At 47.8% G+C, this 21,057-nt stretch overlaps 1 protein-coding gene across 1 annotated transcript in view; it reads left to right on the top strand.

Moving 5' to 3' along the window:
* The window catches only part of LOC115290710 (two pore calcium channel protein 1-like), a 34,339-nt gene extending 14,034 nt beyond the window's left edge, over positions 1-20,305 (top strand). The window contains exons 10-20 of the mRNA XM_029938538.1: positions 1,101-1,302; positions 8,980-9,124; positions 10,576-10,761; positions 12,051-12,115; positions 13,188-13,275; positions 13,538-13,607; positions 15,483-15,702; positions 15,840-15,930; positions 17,769-17,882; positions 18,115-18,239; positions 19,671-20,305. Coding sequence (XP_029794398.1) covers positions 1,101-1,302; positions 8,980-9,124; positions 10,576-10,761; positions 12,051-12,115; positions 13,188-13,275; positions 13,538-13,607; positions 15,483-15,702; positions 15,840-15,930; positions 17,769-17,882; positions 18,115-18,239; positions 19,671-19,816 — 1,452 coding nt within the window. The 3' untranslated portion in view covers positions 19,817-20,305. The remainder of the gene's footprint in view (positions 1-1,100; positions 1,303-8,979; positions 9,125-10,575; positions 10,762-12,050; positions 12,116-13,187; positions 13,276-13,537; positions 13,608-15,482; positions 15,703-15,839; positions 15,931-17,768; positions 17,883-18,114; positions 18,240-19,670) is intronic.
* The last annotated feature ends 752 nt before the right edge of the window (positions 20,306-21,057 follow it).

Raw genomic sequence — 21,057 nt, 5'->3', positions numbered from 1 at the left:
AGTTCCTCCGTTTGGGTGGAAGGAGGCTGTCTCAGAGAGTCTGGTATGGTTCTCCTCTTTTTTGCTGCTGGACAGAACTGTGGCTGTACCTCTCCCAGCGCCCAGGAGGTGTTTCTTTGGGTAATCTTCGGCAACAGGCATCAGTCAGCAAACATCTTAAATATGCTTTAGGTGCCCAGCACCATACAAAATTCTGGGAAGTCAAAAATTATTAAGACACAGCCCATACCCCTTAAAAATTTACAGTCCTGGGGTGTCTGTTTGGCTTTGTTGGTTAAGCATCCGACTTTGGCTCCGGTCATGATCTCACAGCTCATGAGTTCCAGCCCTGTGTTGGGCTCTGTGCTGACAGCTCAAAGCCTGGAGCCTGTCTTGGATTCTATATCCATCCCTCTGCCCCTCCCTGCTTGCACTCTGTTTCTCTTTCTCTAAAAAATAAATGAACATCAAAAAATATTTTAAAAATTTTATAGTCTAGCTATGTAATCAATTAAGTGATGACAATATTACAGGGAGCAGTAGGAGTGGGGCATCATGTGGCTTATTGTAACCCAAGGAGGGCTGTTCAGCCTCCCTGCTTCTGGAAGATTCCCTGTGCCCAGACCAGATGGTGGCTCCAGGCAGGCGCAGCTGTCTTTCCTGCCCTGGACCTCTTCCTTCTGGACCACTTCTAGCCTAGTTTCACTTCCCCGACTTTTCTCCTCCTCCCCTCTCTTTCCTGATTGACTTAATGGTAGATCTGTCTTCTCCCTCTCTGGGCTCTCTCTGTGTCTCAGCAGCACACCCGATTTCCTTCCTTTCTGGAAGCTTCCTTGCTCCTGGGCAGAGGGAAGTTGGGATCAGTCTGCCTCCTGCTGCTCTTGTTTCTCACCACACAGATTATCCTTCCCGGGCTCCCTCATTTGAACTTGGTAAGATGAGTTCTGTTTATGCAGACGGGTCAGCGGCGTGTGCCTGCAGCCGGGGAGGGGTTCTACACCTGGCTTGTTAAGAGACCCAGCGGTACCTTCTCTTTGGCTCTTCAATTACCTTGAAAGGTTTCGGGTAAAGAAACGGGGCTTTCTCGAATCTTTCTCTTAACACAATTCTGTTTTTTAAAGAATGAGATTCGCAAACTGGCATACCTGAAACGTCACAAAATGATAGAGGCGTTCAACATTCTGAAAGTCCAGGTGGGCACAGAGTTTGTGGTTATGGAGGCCCAGTGGAGGCGGCTGGCCAAGGTCGTGGCACCGCACATCAGCAGTCCCCACCTGGAGCTCCTCTTGAGGATCTCCGACGAGGGACAGAAGGGGCACGTGGGTAAGAAGGCTTGGCCGCTGACATTCCTCTTGGCTGTGTGTTCAGAGGCGGGCTACTCCTGCGGCGCCTGGGTGGCTTGGTCGGTTGAGCATCTGACTCTTGATTTCAGCTCAGGTCACGATGCCAGGGTTGTGGGATTGAGCCCCGCATCAGGCTCTGAACTGAACATGAAGCCTGCTTGAGTTTCTCTCTCTCTCCCCTGCTCATGCTCTTTCTCTCTCTCTAAAATAATAAATAAATAAAATTTTAAAAAAGTGGGTGGCTCCTAAAAGTGATTCATAAAACAACAGTCATTGTTAAATTTGCAAGTAAAAATGTATATTGGCATTCCCTGCTGGCAATAATTCGGGTCCTCAAGCCATGGTCTGAGGCCGTCCCTGTGGGAGCGGCCAACATGGGCCATCCCGAAGCCCGTACCTTGTAACAGTCATTCCACCGCTGCTTCTGCTTTAGGGACATAATCTAAAATCAGAAGAGAGCTGTGGAAATAAACATCTATGTTGCATTCCATATTTGAAAATAAAAAGTTGAAAGTGACCTAAAATTTATGAATTAATGGCTGGTGGCCTCTATGAATAACGTTTCATATCTGTGGCACGCTTAATCAGGTTTGAGCTGTTGTCATGATTGTTTCCTGCACGTGGTGTACACCTGATTGTCCTTCCCCCGTCTCACCGAGGTGGGGTGTTATCCTCATTGGCCAATATGGAGACTGAGACTGGGGGAGGCTAAGTAGTTTGCCCAAGGCCACGCAGTCGCAAAGTGCTGGAGGCCATCTGACTCCAAGGCTTTCTACCATTGTGCTGAACCGCCCTGAATTCTGATAGTCACATAATGGGAAATTTTGGTGACATTAACAATGCCTGTGAAGATAAGATAGCAATTCAAAGAGATGTGAGGTGACTAAAATACCAAACTGTAAAAAACCGCCCTCATTTTACCTGTTTCAAGAAAAGTCTAGATGGAAACACACCCAAAGGGAGTGGTAGGTGTGACGGGATGTAAGTTTACAGGAGACAAGGATGCTCAAAAGAGTCCCAGTGGAGCTGTGGGCCTCATTAGGGCTCCGTGCACGTGTGAGAAGGAAAGAACAGTGACTCTCTGGAACTTACATGAAAAGACGAGAATGAAAAGAAATGTACAGTAGGACACTGTTAAATGGGGGGGTGGGGTGCCCATGTCTTCCAGTGAGTTTTGGACCCAGGATGGAGGAAGGCCTTTGCCCTCTTGAATTAGCAGGATTTGGCTTCCTGAGCCCTGAGCATGTCTGCTCAGCTACCGGTTCCATGTTGTGGCTCCGAATGTCTGGTCAGGAGGCAGGCTTCTCAGAGCCTGAATGGCTGGCTTGGTGCCCCCGTTAGGGGGCAGCGGTGGTTGCCGGTGCCCTTCAGCATGCCGGGGTTAGGGTTCTGCTAATGGTGGAGATGAGCGACGGGTGCCCGGGAAACCCCTGAGCACAGCGCTTCTTAAGCTGTGAAGTCATGAAGCTTTTTCATTTCCAACCTGTCATAGACAAATACTTCAGTAAAATATAGTAAAAATCAATACCAGAAAAATGCAACTAAAAAGCATAAAATCAAATTCCCATTTTTTTTCATTATTAGAGTCTATTGACAGGATCCTGGCAATTGTTCTACAGGTTTCTATATTGAGCACTTACCCACCAAGGGTGGGGAAGACATGGACAGGACCAGCTGTGGCCCAGGGACATCTACTTGAGGACCACGGCTCTTGAACTTAGAGGAGAGGGCCGGGACTTGGGTCCTTTTGGATGTCCCTCCCCAGAATCAGGGTGGAGTGGCTGGTCATTTTGGACCAGGTGTTCCCGGACTTCAGCCCCTCTGGTTTTGAGAATTCTGCTTTGATGGTTTAGTGTGTCTGCTGCTTCTCAATGATTGGGACTTTCAACCGTTGGTGAATCTTTAGGGCTTTATCAACTTTCTTCGCAATCCCTTCTGTAAAGTGATTTCCCAGATTGTTATTAAAAGGCGAGATGTTCCAAACCTAGGGATGGGGGTTTTTCGGAGTCTTTGTCTGTCAGGCATGGGGAGGGCCTTACACTTGGGTATCTCCTGCTCATCCAGAGAAGATACGCATGGTCCCCAGGACATACTCACATGGGCGTTTCTTTGTTGATAAGGTCAGTTCAACTATTGAAAGTTGTTTCCCAAGTGGGAGCATGAACTGCTTTTCTTTGTCTTGACAGCTTCTTCCACGTTCTGGGCTATAAGTAGGGTGGCTTTAAAACGATACCGTTCAGGGGCGCCTGGGTGGCTCAGTCGGTTAAGCGTCTGGCTTCAGCTCAGGTCATGATCTCATGGTTCATGGGTTCGAGCCCCGCGTCGGGCTATGTGCTGACAGCTCAGAGCCTGGAGCCTGCTTTGAATTCTGTGTCTCCCTCTCTCTCTGACTCTCCCCTGCTCACACTGTCTCTCTCTCAAAAATAAGTAAAAAACATTAAGAAAATTTTAAACAAATCATCCAGCTGTGGCAGGGTCAATATGGAGCATACCAAACACATCCAAGTTCTCCTGGCCCCCCTCCTCGTTTGGATGTATCATTCCATGAATTACATGAGGAGGAGGAGGGAGGAGTTCTCTGATGCTGCCGCACAACTTTCTGGAGGTGCCAGTGAAGATGCAGGTGCAAAACACCACCACCACGTGCCCGTCTGCAGAGGCTCTTCTCTGTTCCGAATGCGGGTTGTGACCTTGCACAGGGTGAGGTCTGTAAGGGTTACCGGAAGAGGCTGGCCAGTGACAGAAGGGAGCAGAGGAATGTGAGAACGAGGCATGACCAAAGTCTGCTGTGCCATAGAATGTTTTCACGCTGCCGGGAACAGCCATAGCATGAGAAATGTGTGGACCAGTTGACATTATAACTGTTCTAGAAGTGAGAGGCCTCACGTGTTTATGAGGGTCCACAGTCATCCTTGAGATAATGAAAGTCAGTAGAAGTGCTGCAGACTTGTGTGTGAGACTCTCCTTGGGAAAGGGCTGCAAATTCAGCTCCCTGGGGCAGAATACAGAGATGCCAATGACTAACCTTCCCTACCTCACATGAAGAGCATAATGGGCCTGTTCTGAATTTTATCTATTCATGTTAATGTACTTTGTTATAGACACATATACATATAGTCAATACCACTGAATATGCTTCACTGCCAGTGTGATTTAAAGCTTGAAAACTCTAGTTTTTATAGCATGATGTAAGACAATTGTATAGCATTTTAATTTGGGTGTTCTGAAGAACAAATATGTTTATACATAGGGACATAGCACTTTAATTTCTTTGGAAGTCCAGATTGTTGGCTATTTATCTCAACATTCATTATAGTCCAATGCCCCCAACTCAATTAGTAATTGTAGAAAATATTTCTTTTGAGAGAGAGAGAGAGAGAGGGAATGAGCTGGGGCAGGGCAGAGAGAGAGGGAGACACAGAATGTGAAGCAGGCAGACTCTAGGCTCTGAGCTGTCAGCACAGAGCCTGATGCAGGGCTTGAACTTGTGAATTGTGAGATCATGACCTGGGCTATAGTCAGACACTCAACCAGCTGAGCCACCCAGGCGCCTCTAGAAAATGCACTTAAGAAACCATAGGTAGTTGATCCACTACTGCTGATATGCAGGAGTTGTCAGAGAAGTAGAAAACTCTACATGCTGCGTCCACATAGTTGAAGCAAGTAACTCCTACAGGGCCTGTGATTTATAACATTGTGTGAGATTTACACAGGCTGATTGATGAAGATCCAGCTTCTAAAACCACAACAGTTTACATTATGCCGCATGGCTCTACCCCATGTTTAGGTTTATGGATGCCTAAATACTAGCTGAGATCATGGTACCCATTGACCTATTAGATAAGATGAGGGGCATGAGAAGTTCCAGCCATTTTAACCTCTTTGGAGAAAAGACATTTTATATGAACTAAAATGCCATATTTGCAGTTTTTTATTTACACTGGATAAAATCAGGAAAAAGACATGAAGCCACATTTTAAATCCTGAATTATAAAACAACTTAGTTTACTGGTTTTCCTTTATTGGGAGCATTAAATCAATTTGGATTAAACTTTTAAATTATTTTTAACTTGATTAATGAAGTAATTTTATGGTGTTTTAAGTTTTAGTCAAATGTCTTAAAATTTTTTTTAGTTTTTTTTTTTTTTTGAGAGACAGAAAGAGACAGTGCGAACAGGGGAGGGTCAGAGAGAGAGGGAGATGCAGAATCTGAAGCAGACTCCAGGCTCTGAGTTGTCAGCTAGAGACCGACACAGGGCTTGAACCCACAAACCATAAGATCATGACCTGAGCCGAAGCCAGATGCTTAACCGACTGAGCCACCCAGGTACCACAAATGTATTTAGATTTAAACTTTTTAACCAGATCTTTAAAGTGTATCTTTTTTAAATTAAAGAAAATAAATTATAAAAAAGAAAATAAAATGAAAAATAAAAATAAATAAAATGTATCTTTTTACAAAAAAAAAAAAATGAAGATTATCCCCCCACCCTACCAGTGGACTCTCTGGAATTACAATTGGGCTCTGTTGTTAATTGCACATCTTTGTAAAAAATTGTTTTGACTAGGTGTAGACAGTAAGAATGGTAAATAAAGTTACATGGCTTCCATCTGATTTTCTTTAAAAATCATAGAAATACTATTTAAATTAATAGATTGTTGTTTCATATATTTTATAATCGTAGGGGCCAGACTTTGTAAACCAATTTGTTAATTCAAGGTTTTATCTGGAAGGCACATGTGTCAAACAGAAAATCATTTTAAGACTGGTCCACATAGTGTTTAATTTCTTTAGCATTTTTAAGATGTTTGTGCAAGCTGAGGGTTTGTCATAGGTCTTGTTAAAAGAAGAAAAAAGGCAATCATTGAGCTTGAAATTCCTTTTTTATTCCAGCCTGGTGGGTGTTTTTGTTTGTTTGTTTTGTTCATTTTTTTACGGGATAGCACATTTAAAGGCTAAAGAATTTTTCATCGATTTCTTAATTTGGGGAGAATTTTTAGGGCTCCATTCAGAATTTAAGGAATGAAGTGTTTGCTTGAAAACAAAGAAATTAACAATTCGTGAGAGATATTGTCTTGACCTATTGGTTTGCCAGGGCTGCTCTAACAAGGTGTCACACACCGGGAGGCTTAACCAATAGAAATTTATTTTCTCACAATTCTGGAGGCTGGAAGTCCAAGATTGTCAGCAGAGTAGGCCTCTCTCCTTGGCTTGTAAGTGATTGCCTTCCTGTATATTTACGTGGTCTTCCCTCTGTGTGTGTGTCTGTGTCCTGATCATCTCCTCTTGTGAGGACACCTGTCATACTGGATTAGAGCCCGATGACCTCGCTTTGAGTTACCTCTTAGAAGAGGCCCCTCACCAAACGTAGTCACCCCCCCTCCTCCACCAGGCCCTTGGTGTTAAGACTTCAGCGTACTAATTTTGAGGGGACACAATTCAGCTCATGACACCTGTGTTTCTGGTGCTGGCCATAGATTGTTACCATCCTTGAAAACTTTCTTCTATCTAAGGTTAACTCCCCCCACCCCTTCACACAGCTAATCTTTGAAACCTTGAGTCATACTGTCACTTTGTCAAAATCTTAGGCCTGAGAGCATTTGCTCCCGGAAGACAGAACTGCAGTGGTTTTACCTCATCTGCTGCCGACTTTCCCGTTCATGCCATGTGGCCGCCTCATCCAAGGCCACAGATGGCACCACGTTGACAAATCTCACCTGAATTGTAATTCTCTTCTTTTCTCGTGGCCCTGCAGACATTCGGCAGAAGTAGCTCGTGCCCTTTTGAGCAGGTTAGAGGCCGGTGATGGAGGTGGGCGTCAGCCCTCGAGATACACCCACAGGACCCTGCTCTCTATTGGCTGCCTCATGATTTGAGCCAGCGACAGGTCTGGGGCCTCAGCCCTTAGTTCTGAGCACTTCAGAGATGCGTCAAAAAGAAAGTGCCAGTGACCTTATGGCACAACAGACTTCCCCGTATTTTACATTTTACCGGACAGCAGTGTTGATTTGGATATTGTTACCCAGAGAAGGGCACGCGCCTGGGTGGCTCAGTCTGTTAAGCATCTGACTTCAGCTCAGGTCACAATCCCATGGTTCTTGGGTTCCAGCCCCACGTCGGGCTCTGTGCTGACAGCTCAGAACCTGGAGCCTGCTTTGGATTCTGTATCTCCATCTCTCTCTGCCCCTTCCCTGTACATGCTCTGTCTTGCTTTCTCTCTCAAAAATAAATATTTAAAAAAATTAAACATTGTTACCAAGGCAAACACATCTTTATAGAAGACAGCCAATAATATCTGTTGGCTTTTAAGGATCATAGGTTGTATTTTACAGGATATAGCAGTCATTTCTATGTCTGGTTATCTAAAAGACTCCTGTGTTTAACACTTTCAAAGATAGTTTTATTTATTTTAATTTATTAAAAAAATTTTTAATGTTTTTTAATTTTTTTTGAGAGAGAGACACAGTGTGAGCAAGGGAGGGGTAGAGAGAGAGGGAGACACCAAATCGGAAGCAGGCCCTGCCTCTGAGCTGTCAGCACAGAGCCCCATGCAAGGCCCTAACTTGTGAACCACAAGATCATGACCTGAGCCGAAGTTGGCTGCTCTACTGACCAATTCACCCAGGTGCCCCTCAAAGACAGTTTTAATAACAGAAAGTTGACAGAATTACAAGCTTCACAGTGATCTCCAGTACTTATGTGAACATTCTCTCCCTCTTGATCAGCAGTTTTGAGCATTGTGGTTTCTAAGGCTAAACACTGGAATTTTATTAGTACTCGAAGTGTTAAAACTTAACCCAAGTAAATTGCACCAGCATTTTATGTTAACAGCTTTCTGTAAATTTTCCAAATGTTGAGTTCGTTTCTAAGCTTCAACTTTGTTTTCAAAGAAAACTTGGAAAGCAGTTGGAAGAAGTTATAGGAAGCAGCAGCAACATTCTTCACGTACCCTGATTTGCTCTGTTGATGTGATATTCATTAGGTTGTACAGAGCAGGAGGTCAAGCATGAGCAGGTTGACCACCAGCCCAGTTGACTCGTGACCAGCATCTGACCTGTCTGGTTGGGGAGAGGTGTGCGGGGTGGTGGAGAAGGGCCTGCTGGCCCTGGGCATTCGGTGAGTCTGTAGAACATCAGCTCAGCAGTCACACGGAGCCAGGTTGGTCAAGAAAGCCCCGGTGAATCTTGGCCTCACTGGTGAGCCAGCTTGTGGAGAAAGCTGTTGGTTTGAGTGAATCCCTGAGAAGGGGCAGAGAAGAGGATGGGAGCTTGAGGGGAAGGGTGTGGATTACACCTGCCTTAGAGGCCTGGTGGAGGGAGAGGGGAAGTAGAGTTGAGGCTGGAAAGGTGAGTCAGGCAGATGTTCAAAGCAAGGATGTGAGGAAGAGGTGTGTGGAAGGCAGGGAGTGAGGTAGTGGCATCTGTGAACTGGCGAAATCACATGCTTGGGTTGGCTGCCTTGTCTGCAGATCTCTGGGAGGACAGGTGGGGTGCTCTGCACTTGCTGGCTCCTTGGCCTTGGGCCTTCACCCTTTGAAGCTTCAGATCTTCACCTAGGAAATACAGATCCAAGAGTCTGCGCTGATTTGGCATCACCCTTTGAACCTTAGCGACACAGCAGCTGTGTACTGTATATCTTTTTTTTTTTCCATTGCAGACAAAGTGAACTTTCTACGCTTGCCTGATCTCCTCAACATCCAGGTGGTCACCATCAATGTCAAGAGACACCCACTGGAAGACTGGATGCCTCGGGTCTACCAGTCGTCTGCGAGCCTCTTGGTCCAGAGGATAGTTCGGCACAGGCAAGTGAGATGGGGCCAGTTTTCTCCCAAGTTACTTTCGAAATGGAGGAGTTCGCAAATGCTGTCTGGGCTAGATATGTTTCATTATTGAAGTTATAAATCAGCCCCCTGCTTGCTGCTTTTGGTCTCTTAGGGAGGCTTGCAAAGGGTTCCAGATGTGTTTAATCAAAAGGACAGGCTTCTCGATCATGCTTCCTTCTGCCCTATTTCCTAAGATGTTCAAGGACCACAGACTAGATGTGCTGTCTGAGCCAGAGCAACTGACCACTCTCTCAAATCAGAAGGTTCTAGCCCCATCCAGAGTGATTAGGAAGTTGATGTCAGATACAGCACTTTGACTTTGTAAAGTATGTGGTAAGAACTCATGAATGAGAGTTATTAGAATGGTTGTTAAGAAGACCATTAATTCTTTTCTTCTCAAGCAAATGGATTCCAGAAAAAGCATTCATTCTGGTTGCAGATGTTATATTTCAAATGCGTGGCCTAGAGGACCCCTCTCATCAGAGGCTCCTCCTCTTGCTCTTTGAATTTCATGTTTCATAGAAGAGAGTGGTGCAGAAGTCCTTGTAAGTGTCTCGGCCTGTGGCATATCCCTTGTAGCTACCCATGTTTGGTATTTATCAAAGCCCTTTATGTAGAGGTTTCTTCCCATTACTCCAGCCTTGAATTGCTGATGTGTTGCATGCATTGGATGCTTGTGTGTCCACCTGTGGCACCCTGGGCTGGGTCCTAGGTCTAGAGCTTCACGGAGAACAGTGAGGTAGGAGCCCCTCTTGTCTTCCCAGGGGTCACACAGGGGTCCCTGAGGCAGAGGGACGGGCACCTGAGCAAAGTAGCTTGCTCCGTAACTGAAAAGTTGGGTCAGAGCCCAGCTAATACTTTTTCACCCATCTGCCCCCAGACTTGGAGAGGAAGATGGGCATGTCGGTCCCCTGGAAGGCTATGTGCATGAGGGGGGAAGAGGCTCCCAGAAGCTTTCTTAGTTAGGGATGCTAATTTTCTAGGGACAAGTAGTTGAGGTGTAATGATCCCATGCTAAGCCCTAAACCCTCTCCTTGCCCCAGTTCTGCCGAGGCTTTTGCCGGATCCAGGGACTGTGCCCCCAAGAGGGGAGCCTGGGAAAACCATGCTTCTATCCCCTATGCTGGCTGAGTCTTCATTTTCTCCTTGGCTGGAAGGGCTACACCAGTATCAGGGGGAGGCAGGTGAATTTCAGGACCCTGCCTGTGCCGGAACCTTTACTGACTTGAGTCACAAGTGTGCACGTGTGTGTGTGCGTGCGCGTGCATTGACGGGATGGGGGTTGGGGGGCATTGGCAGGATGGCGGCTGGGAGGTATCTCATTTTCATCGCACTGTTGGGAAACAAAGTAGCCCCTATAAGGCTCTGAACATGCTCCGTTTACTGAAATGTGTGGTGACAGGATCTCTTCTTTTCTTCCCTCGCGGCAGGATTTTTGTCTGGGTTTATGATGTCATCATTCTAATAAATGCCATATTCATTGCTCTGGACGAGAAAAACCCCTTCATTTCCCACGCAGAATGGCTCTTCCTTTCTCTCTACATCATTGAAATTCTCCTGAAACTGTACACATACGAGCCCAGAGCCTATTTTGGCAGAAAGCAGTTCTGGAACTGGTGAGCACGTGTGTTCTGGGGCGGCCGGGGTGGGGGGGGGGGCTCAGAAGCCGCGGGTGATGAAAGGGGGTTTTCTGTCAGTGTGGGGAATATCATTGTAGTTCCCCAAGCTCCAGCTACCTAGTTTTGGGGCATCTCATAATGAAACCTTGAGGCCGTGGAAACATCTGGTTCAGCTGAAGCTGTTATTTATGATGTCCATTTGACTAGCTAAAACTAGAATCTCAGCTCACGGCATCCTGGGCTTGGAAAGGATCTCAGAACGTCTACCTAATGAGGCAGTTCCTTCCAAGGCTCCCTCAGCCCACTCCCTGGGCCTTTTATCAGAGAAGTTGGCAGGTGTGGCTGGACAGTAAGACTGTTAGTAAGCTTTTCTCCCACACTGGATGTGTCACCTGTGGCCTTTTCTTCTACAGGCTGTGTACCTCCTGGTCTTGAACCATCACCCACACGCTGCAGACCATCTTAAATGCCCCTGCGTATTAGGAATTACAAGACACAAACATACCTGGCACACGCCTGTCCTAAGTAGTGCACAGCTTAGGGGGGTTGGGTCTCAGTGGCCACTGCTCTCAGCACCAGGAAACTCACTGGGATGCATGTGTGGCCAAAGAGGAACTAGTTAGTCTGGTCCAGTGCTTTGGCAGGAAGAAAAGTAACAATGTGATGAATTTCCCCTTTAATTAAAAAGTTACAATGCACCCAGTAAAATTAATGCCAAGAAAGATTAAGCTGTGTATTCTGAAAATGTGTCAAAGTATTCTTAAAAGGGTACAGTAAAACCCTGGATGGCGAGTAACTTGTTCTGGAGTGTTCCGCAGGATGAGCAAACATTTCTGATAAATTTTAACTTGATAAATGAGCAATGTCTTGCAATACGAGTCATAGGTGATGCCGAACATCACGTGATCACAACTGAGTCAATGGTTCTTGAAACTCACTTTGACATCCAAGTGCTTTGGATTGCAAACATGTTTCCAGAACGAATTATGCTCACAAACCAAGGTTTTACTACTGTACGTTGTTATTTGGTAAGACAAAGTGATAGGAATTTGTTGATTGCTATGAATTCCCTTGGGTGGTTCATTGGAGCAGCTGGTGAATGATCATTGGATCATTCAAATGTAGTATTTCTTGCTTCAGCTGCACTGTTCTAAAAATTATGGAAAGGAGTTTCACGGCTGGATCATTGCTTTGCATGAGACCCGATTTAAAGTTTTCTCGGTTTCAGTTGTGTCCCAAAAGGCCTTTCCCTTGATCCTTCACCAACTTTGCTTCTGCACCATTAGGTTTGATATGCTGATCATCATGGCGGCCCTGGTGGCCACTCTGGCCAACACCACCATTCAGTCAGGTCAGTGCCATTGGCTCTCGGCTTCACCACCTCCTGAAATCATTCAGTAGTCTTTGAGGGACGCCCACCATGCACCACTAAGGTGTTTGGGTTGAGGCAGCAGAGACACAAGAGAATTAGTAAAAGTGTTCTGTGTGCTGAAAGAATGGTAGCTTTGTGTTTCGCTGGATGTTAGAAATTTCATTTGTATACATCCAGCATGCCAGATACCAATCTGGTCGCCTCCTCTCCCAAACGGCCCTCAGTCTCATGGCTTAGCCTCCATGCCTATGATCCCCTGCCCATCTTGGCCCCCTTCCAGGGTCCAGAGGTAGCTGGAACTCAGCATCATCCCTTGCCCACTGCCCTCTGTGTCTGCACGCACATTCCACCACCATTGTGCACACTCCTTCTGTCCTGTGCTGTCCTGTGGGCAGCAGAGGGGTTATTTAGAGATAGTGCATCTGGTCATCGTTGTCAGCTTCATTGTTGTCCTTCCTCTTCCTCTTTTCCTTCCCCTCCTCCTCTTCTTCCTCCTCCTCCTTCTCCAAGTTTCTTTACTTATTTTAACAAGAGACAGAGGGGTGGAGAGAGAGGGAGACAGAGAATCCCAAACAGACTCTGTGCTGAGGGGCCCCCCAATGCAGGGCTTAATCTAACAAACTGTGAGATTGTGACCTGAGCCAAAATCAAGATTCAGATGCTTAACCTACTGAGCCACCCAGGTGTCCTAAAATAGTGCAGCTTCTTAACATAACTCTGTGAAATGAATATTGGGGAAGGAAGGGCTTGTTGAACTGTGTTCTGTAGCACCTGATCCACAGTCATCTCTTAAAGACGGTCTGAAGTCTACACATACTCCCCTGATTCTCCAGCTCCGGCGTGGGAGGGAGTGCCTGATGTGGCTTGGCTTTACTGGAGGAGTGAGTGATTCAAGACAGCACTTCCTTCCTCATTTTCAGAGCCACTGTCCTATTCTTGAAGCCACGTGTCTCCCCACTACCTACAGTCTCAGACCTCATTGAATAAAAGAGATGAGCCAGAGGCACTGGCAAAATGAAATGTTAAATGATTGTGTTTTTTTTCTTCCTAGCAAGAAAATACAACAGTCAGCAGATACTGGATATTGTCTTGATCTTGAGGATACTCCGGCTCTTAAGGATCATTGTCAGCATTCAGAGGTAAAGAGGGAGTGACCTGCACTCTGTGGTTCCCACACTGGAGCCTGCCTCGAACTGTCGCCACGCCCCATTATGGAGCCGGAATGTAACCCGTATGGAGGACCTGGCATTCCCTTGGCACAGGGGGGCAGGGAGGGAAGTCTGAGGATGGTGAAGAGCACTCATCCAGCAGCTCCCGGAGGGCAGGCCACTAGCCTGGCATCAGTTTTACTTTGCAGCTTCCCTTGTGCCGCCTTGTGCCAGAAGCTTTGCTTTATCCTAGGTTCCGGGTTATCGTGACGACCTTAATTAACATTGGGCCCACGATACTGACGTTTGGCGGACTCGTCTTGGTAAGTGGCTTGTTCTTGGTGCTATTCTATGTGAAATATGTGGTAAGATGCTTATTCTTGGCCATTCTCCGTAAGCCGTATTTTAAGTGAGGAAAAGAAAGCGAGATTAAGCAAATGAGACTCCCTGGTTTTGAGTACTCCTTTTTGGAAACATCCAGTGCCTGCACACACTGGGCATACGCCAGTTAAGGCACACCGGCTACTGTGACAGACACCAGACGTTCAGTGGGTTAACACCGTCATGGTTTCTCACTCACGGTCTAGGTGGGTCTTCCTGGCTAGCAGGTGCCTCTCGGGGATGTAGGCTCCTTCCTGCTCATGGCTGTGCTGACCCCTCGCTTCCCAGGCCTCAGATCCTTCTTTGTTCTGCTTGTGGATACAGCCTGCCTGCTCTTCCGGTCCCCGGTGGTGACAACACAGGCACATCAGGGGTGCGGGTGGGCTGGCGTCTCCCGCTCAGGAGAGATTCCGTACCGTGAATAAGGGAGCTCGGATACCGGTGGGCACTCCTAATTTTCATTTCTGGTATCACAGTGAGAAATCCGATGAGTAGAGAAGAATGAATAGCAGACTGCCAGTCCCATTTCTATCCCCAACACCCCTCCTTCCCAGATGCAACCATTATTAAACGTTTCTTGTTACTCATCCTAAATATCGCTACGTCTGCAACAAGCATAACACAGACATGCGTGTCTGTATCTAGTTTATTGTTCAGTCAGATGGAATTATCCACAAAATGTTGCCCAACTTTCATCCATCTCGTATCTTTGTCATATGTCCTGGAGGACACGTGTGTCTGTGTAGGCTCTTATGATCAAGTGTCCCGCTGAGGGAAGACTCCGGAACACATCTGACCAGCCCCTCTACTGACAGACCACTAGGTGGTCTCCCCTTTTTGCCATCACAGCCGACGTGGCGAGGGCCATTCTTGTACACACCTTAGTGTGCGTCTGTGTTCGTGGACGTGGATCTGCTGGGTCAACAGGTAAATGTGTTCAGACTTTGGATGGTTGGTGGCCATTGCCTTCCAGAAGGTGCTCCCTGTGTATCCCAAAGGACAGCGCGTGGCTGTGTGTTTCTCCGCACCACCACAATTTCTTCACAGCCCGAGGTTTTTAACGACTGCCCCGATTTCCAGCCCGACAGGGGGGCAGGTGCCACCGTGTTGCTTTGACATGCATTTCTGTCACATTTCATGAGGCTGAGAACCTTCTCCATGTTCTTTTGGACACTTGCTTATTTTACTGTAAACACCACGTTCATATCTTTGGTCCGTCCTTCTATTAGTTCTTAAATATGATTTGCAGGAGTGTTTGCTGATCAAAGAAATTGGCTATTGGTAAGTTGTACATAGTGTAATTACTTTTCCTCCTCTGTTACTTGTTTTTGAGTTTTTCTTTCTTACATAAAAGCTTTCTGGGGTCTTTTTTGGGTATATTTTATATTTTGTATGTTTTGTCTATTTGGGGATGTATAAAAATTTAAATTAATTACATAGTCATATTTGTTAGTTTCTTATTACAGTATCTCGTTTTTATGTCATGATTAGTGGGCCTTTTCCTACTCATTTTTTTCCCCCATTTCTTTCGTGGTTTGTTTCTTACATTTGACCCTTTCGACCCTTTGGAACTTATTTCGGCATAAAAAAACAGGGTGAAGATACAACGTTATTATTTTTTTTCCTGGGGGACCAAGCGTTATTTATTGAGGATTTAACCCACTAACTTGCTAGCAGCTTCGGTTTTGACGTTGTAAGCCCATGGGAGACGTCACGGTGTGGTCCAGCGGGCCTCGTGTCCCCTGTCCCTCCATGGACAGCTCGCGCCGCGATTCTGCAGCTCGGTGCGCCCCCTGGTGACCGGGCTGCCATCCTAGGTGGTCTACTACGTGTTCGCTATCATTGGGATGGAAGCATTCCGCGGCAAAGTGCGGTTCTCCGACCCGAATTTCACCAGTCCTGATGCTCTGGTGTGTGGGAACCCAGCCTTGAAAGATTCAGCCTTTGCCCGAGACAGGTACTGCAAGAACAACTTCAACGACCTGGCCTCCTCGTTCATCGTGCTGATGGAGCTCACGGTGGTTAACCAGTGGCACAATATCCTTTCTGCCTCCCGGGAGCGCCGCCTGCTCCCTGGGGTGGGCCGGGGAGGGGGGAGGCGGCGCCCAAAGGGACTCCCAGGGGCATGGGGCACCTGCCGAGTTCCCTGAGGGTTGACGTCCTTAGCCTCCTACTCCTCGCAGGCGGCTTTGCCCTGGTGACTCACCAGGCGGCAAAGCTGTACTTCATCGGCTTCCACATCGTGGTCGTCATTCTCATCGTTAAGTGAGTTGGCTCCGCTATGTTGGCGATCCCACATCTCCTCCATGAGAATGTGTGCCTGCTTTACCCCCTTTCCCCCGTGTCCATCCACCGGCCGCCATTGTGTGTAGGCATGGGAAGGGAGGAGTCTTACGGGCGTCCACATTTGTGCTCCTCATTGCCTGCTAGTGCTGTGCACCTCTGTGCCCAACACATGTCTCCTAGTCCCAGAGGTGGTTTGGGTCAGAAGGACTCTGGGGTCCTGGCCAGTCTCCCTCCCCGTCCCCACCCAGACTGAATCCCTTTAGAGCATCCCTGTGAAGGCCCATCACCCTCGGATCCAATCCACCGGTCTACTGGCTCCTTCAAGCCTCGGAAGTTTGTTCCCTTGTGAAGCTTCGGTTCCTCCCTATCCTTGCCCGGGTACAATGGAACTGTGTCCCCCGATACAGTCCCTTCTAGGCTCCAGTTCTAGTCCTGGCCCCTCTTCCAGGAGAGAACTCAGCCACTGTTTGAAAGCTGCTATGACAACCCCCCTCTCCCCCCTCAGAGGGTTTCTGTTCCAGCTTCTGAACAATCTCTGGTTCTAGCTCCTTGGTTCCTCCTGGGACCAGAGCGGAGTCCCCTTGATCACGGGAATTCTCTTCCAGAGAGGTTTCCTGACTGCCATTCCCCTCGCACAGCCTGGGGGCCTGCAGTCCTTGGGGTGACTGCCCAGCACCAACACCTTCCTTGTCACATCAGGCCTGCTGTGGCCTGCCACCAGTTTACAGACGTTGGCTCTGGAATGACTCAAGAACCCTGGCCAAGGGAGGGAAGGGGAAGAAACCCGCTGCGTGGCTCTGATCAGGCCTGCTGCTCCTTACACAGCCTGCATGGAACACATGGTGGGAACAAGAGAAACACGTCTCTGGGTGGCTCCTACAGAGGTTGCAGGAGTGCTGGGACCCGACAGGGCCAACAGTGTGAAAGGTCACAGAGATAGTGCTGCTCCTCTCCTCTCAAAAGTATGTGGGTGCTGTGGGAACCCTGGGCTCCGTCATCACCACTGTTAAGTCAGAAATGGTGAATGGTCTGAGATGCTTCCCTGCTTGCAAGCCAGCAGGTCAATCTGCACGTATAGGCCACGTGTGCACACTGGTAGGAGCTACGGTGCCTTGGGTCAGAGACAAAGACGCTTTATTGCTCACGGCAAAAACAGCAGCAGAGCAATATCATGTGTCAGTTCCCTGAACCTTCGTCTGCACTGAGCAGTGTGTGGTGAGCTCCGGCTGGGGCAGGAATGCAGGAAGGAGCTCCCGAATGAGGAAACTGATCTTACATAGTGCTGCTGGGGACCTGCCCATCCTCCCCTTTGGAGAGGCCGATAGACAGGGACTTTAGTTTCACCTGGAATGGAAGCAGATCCCCAGGGAGGTCAGGTGAGTGTTTGCTGCCAGGGGCTGTCTCTGTGGGGGAGGCATTGTTGAGCTTTACATCCTGGAAAGTCTCTGCAGACGGGCATTCCTGAATTGGCCCTCGGTGTCTTTGCTCAGACAGCCCAGACTGTGCCGAAACTTGAGCTATTCATACAGAACCATCTAGCAACAATTATTTGGCCTAAGCCTCCCCTAGAAACAAACCCATTTTATTTTTAATAGTCACTGTTTAAAGAGGTTATAAAAGAAGAAGGATTTTCCAAATGAGTGAAAGTGGCGCCCAGTCCTCAGGAGATGTTGTGTTTGTCACCCCTCCCTTCTCTGTTGTGTTTTTTTTTTGCAAAAACAGGTTGCCTGTTTGTTTAGGCTCACACACTCTTTGGGTCCAGGATTCCCTGTCACCTAGACCTGGGTTAATGTCCTCTACCTCTTCCTCTTTCCCAGTATTTTCATAGCATTCATCCTGGAGGCATTTTTTGTGGCATATTCCTTAGAGAAAAGTGAAGTAGAAACCGCTATCGAGAAGAAGATTCAAGAGCTCGGAGTGGGAATCCAAGAGTGAGTAGTGTGTTCCCCTTGGGGTCGCTCACAGACCTTTAGAAGTGGCCTGGCCACGTTTAATCTCTAAGTGTCCCATGGCACCCAGCCTGGTCCTGTGGGCCAGTTCTGGACCTTCACTGACCAGAGCCCTGGATGGGGCTGGATAGTCAACATGAGACCTCGGCCGGGAGGACACGTGAGGGACTCAGCCCAGAGACCTGACCCTGCTCATGTCTCTTCCTCCTTGCAGAGAAGAAATGCAGGATGGGAAGCTCATTGATAACGTGGATGCCAAGGACAGTGGCTTTAGTGGGGACGATGGAGACAACAAAAGGAAGGACTTGAAAGGCTTGTACTTCAGAATTGCATCAAAAAGTAAGTTTTAGGGGTGCCCAGGGGGCTCAGTTGATTAAGCATCCGACTCTCGATTTCAGCTCAGGTTTTGAGCTCACAGTTCATGAGTTCGAGCTCTACATCGGGCTCCATGCTGTTATCTCGGATCCTCTCTCTCTGCCTCTCCTGTCTCTCTCTGCTCTCTTTCTCTTTCTGTCTCTCTCAAAATAAATAAACTTTCTTTAAAAAGTAAGTTCTAACCCAATGCAAAACTTCCTCAAGTCTCTGCTCTTCGATGCAGCCAGTAAGGTGTTTCCCAAATGCAAATCTGACCTTCAGTGGCTTAAGGATAAAGATAAGGTCAAGGGGCACCTGGGTGGCTCAGTCCGTTGGATGTCAAACTTTGCTCAGGTCATGATCTCGTGGTTCATGAATTTGAGCCCCGCATCCAGCTCTGTGCTGACAGCTTAGAGCCTGGAGCCTGCTTCAGATCAGCGTCTCTCTCTCTCTCTCTCTCTCTCTCTCTCTCTCTCTCTCTCTCTCTCTCAAGAATAAATAAACATTGGAGCACCTGGGTGGCTCAGTTAAGCGACTGACTTTGGCTCAAGTCATTATCTCATGGTTTGTGGGTTGAAGCCTTGCGTCCGGCTCTGTGCAAACAGCTCAGAGCCTGGAGCCTGCTCCAGATTCTGTGTCTCCCTCTCTCTCTACCCCTGCTCCATCTCTTTCTGTCTCTCAAAAATAAATAAATGAAAAAAAATTTTTAAAAAGAGTAAATAAACATTAAAAAATTAAAACAAAACAAAACAGACCAGGTCTCCTGTCATGGCCACTGCAGCCTATGTGCCTGGTCTCTCTTTCTCCCTCAGCCTTTCTTCCATTCCCCTGTGACTCGCCATGCCGACTGCGTGCCATTGATCATTGAGTGACTGTTGTGTCACCATCTGTCTTCCTTGTAGACTCAAAGCTTCTCGTGTGCAGGGCCATACCCTCTGCTCTCCGTTGTATCCCCAGGGCCTCACAATGTGCCCGGGACTTGGGGGCCCTTAACAACGGTTTCTTTAGCCCCTTTATTCTCAATGAATAGCAGTTGGCTGAGTGACCTGGTGCAACCTAAACGTCAGTTTGCTCTTTGGCGGAGTGAGGTGCGCTGCGAGCGCGTGGGAGCAGCGGTGTGAGCAGGGTGCCCTCACCAGGCGTCACCCTCCTCCGTCCGCCAGGGAGCACCTTCTCCCCAGTCTCTAGAGCACTGGATGGCTGAGGAGCCCAGTGGAGTCTGCACCAACAGAGATGGGTGATTCTTCCCTGACATTTTCTTCCTTTCTTTCCAAGAGTGTTTGGCTGGCCAGGCTTAGAGCATCGTCTTCGACTCAGGGGCCATCCTTCCGGAAAGCCCAGCTCTGTCCCGGGGTTGGGTTTTCCTCCTCTGGCCCAGCACACGCCAGTTCCATGTGCCTTTCTCCTTCATCCTAGAGTACAGGACTGTGGACGCCTTGCTGCAGCAGATGTTTGAGTCTGAAATTGCTCCCGAGGAGGAAGGCCCTTCCTTGGATGAGATCCTGAACTTCTCACCCGGTGACATGTATCCCAAGAATCCCAACTTTGAAAACAGTGCGTGATCCTGGACCTGCCAGGGTCCGCATGCGGAAACCAAGCCAGGCCGCCATCCCATCTTGCTTACTCTCTCTGGAGGTGACTTGCCCAGCCCTGGTGGCTCTGCGCTCCAACTGGCCTGCACATCGGCCCCACAGGCCCCGAGCCGTCAGCTGAAGGGGGTGGGAAGGCTGTGGCCCAGGGCCCCGCCCTCGGCTGTTCCGAGGTCTGATCAGAGCAGTAAGGAGGGGGAGATCTTTGAAGAGATTTTGAGGGACCCTTATGCACATGGACATACATGTGTGAAGTCCCTTCAGGGGGCGTATAAAAGCTTTTCATTTATTTTTATATGATATTTTGCTATTCTATTAAATCCCATGCTACAGTGTTACATGAATGAATTTTGAATATTTAAATATGGAAAAGGAATATATCTAATATGTCAGCTTTTAGATGCGGTGTTTATTCAAAATGAAGGAAAACATGAACGCAAAAATAAAATTCTGTCCCAGTTGCTTCTCTTTCCAGGGAAGGCTCTCAAAGCTTCTTAATGTTTATTGATTTTTGAGAGACAGAGCATGAGCAGGGGAGGGGCAGAGAGAGAGGGAGACACAGGATCCGAAGCAGGCTCCAGGCTCCAGGCTGTCAGCACAGAGCCTGATGCGGGACTCAAACCTGTGAACTGCGAGATCATGACCTGAGCTGAAGCCGGACGCTTTACTAACTCAGCCACCCAGGCGCCCCTCTCAAAGCTTCTTTAATGAAATCACAATGATAGATGGATTTGAGTCTCTGAGGTTGCTTTCTCCAGCTGGAAGTCCCCCGGTGCGGCGACATGCTCCTTCTGGGAAATGAAAAGGGATTTATTTTTATTTATTGACAGAATTTCTAACTGTGGTAAAATACTCCTAACCTAAAAGTGACCACCATAACCAATTCTAAGTGATATAGTTCAGTAGTTTTAAGTACATTGACACTGTGGTGCAACAGATCTCCAGAACTTCTTGTATTCCCAAATGCCGACAGCAAACGGGCAACCGTAACCCCCTCTTCCTGACCGCCCCCCCCCGCAACCATAACCCCCTCTTCCTGCTCCCCCTCCCGGGGGAAACATAACCCCCCTCTTCCTGCCCCCCATGCAACAGGCATTCTACCTTCCGTCTCTAGGACTCAGACGAGGACTACTCTGCGTTGCAACTGCATTTTGAGCGAGTGTAATCCCTTGTAAGTTGTCAGGGTGTGACTCATTCTTCTGTACCTTGTCGTG

This window comes from Suricata suricatta, chromosome 4 (assembly GCF_006229205.1).
Source record: "Suricata suricatta isolate VVHF042 chromosome 4, meerkat_22Aug2017_6uvM2_HiC, whole genome shotgun sequence".
Taxonomy (NCBI): Eukaryota; Metazoa; Chordata; class Mammalia; order Carnivora; family Herpestidae; genus Suricata; species Suricata suricatta.
This window is presented reverse-complemented; position numbering and strand designations above follow the sequence as displayed.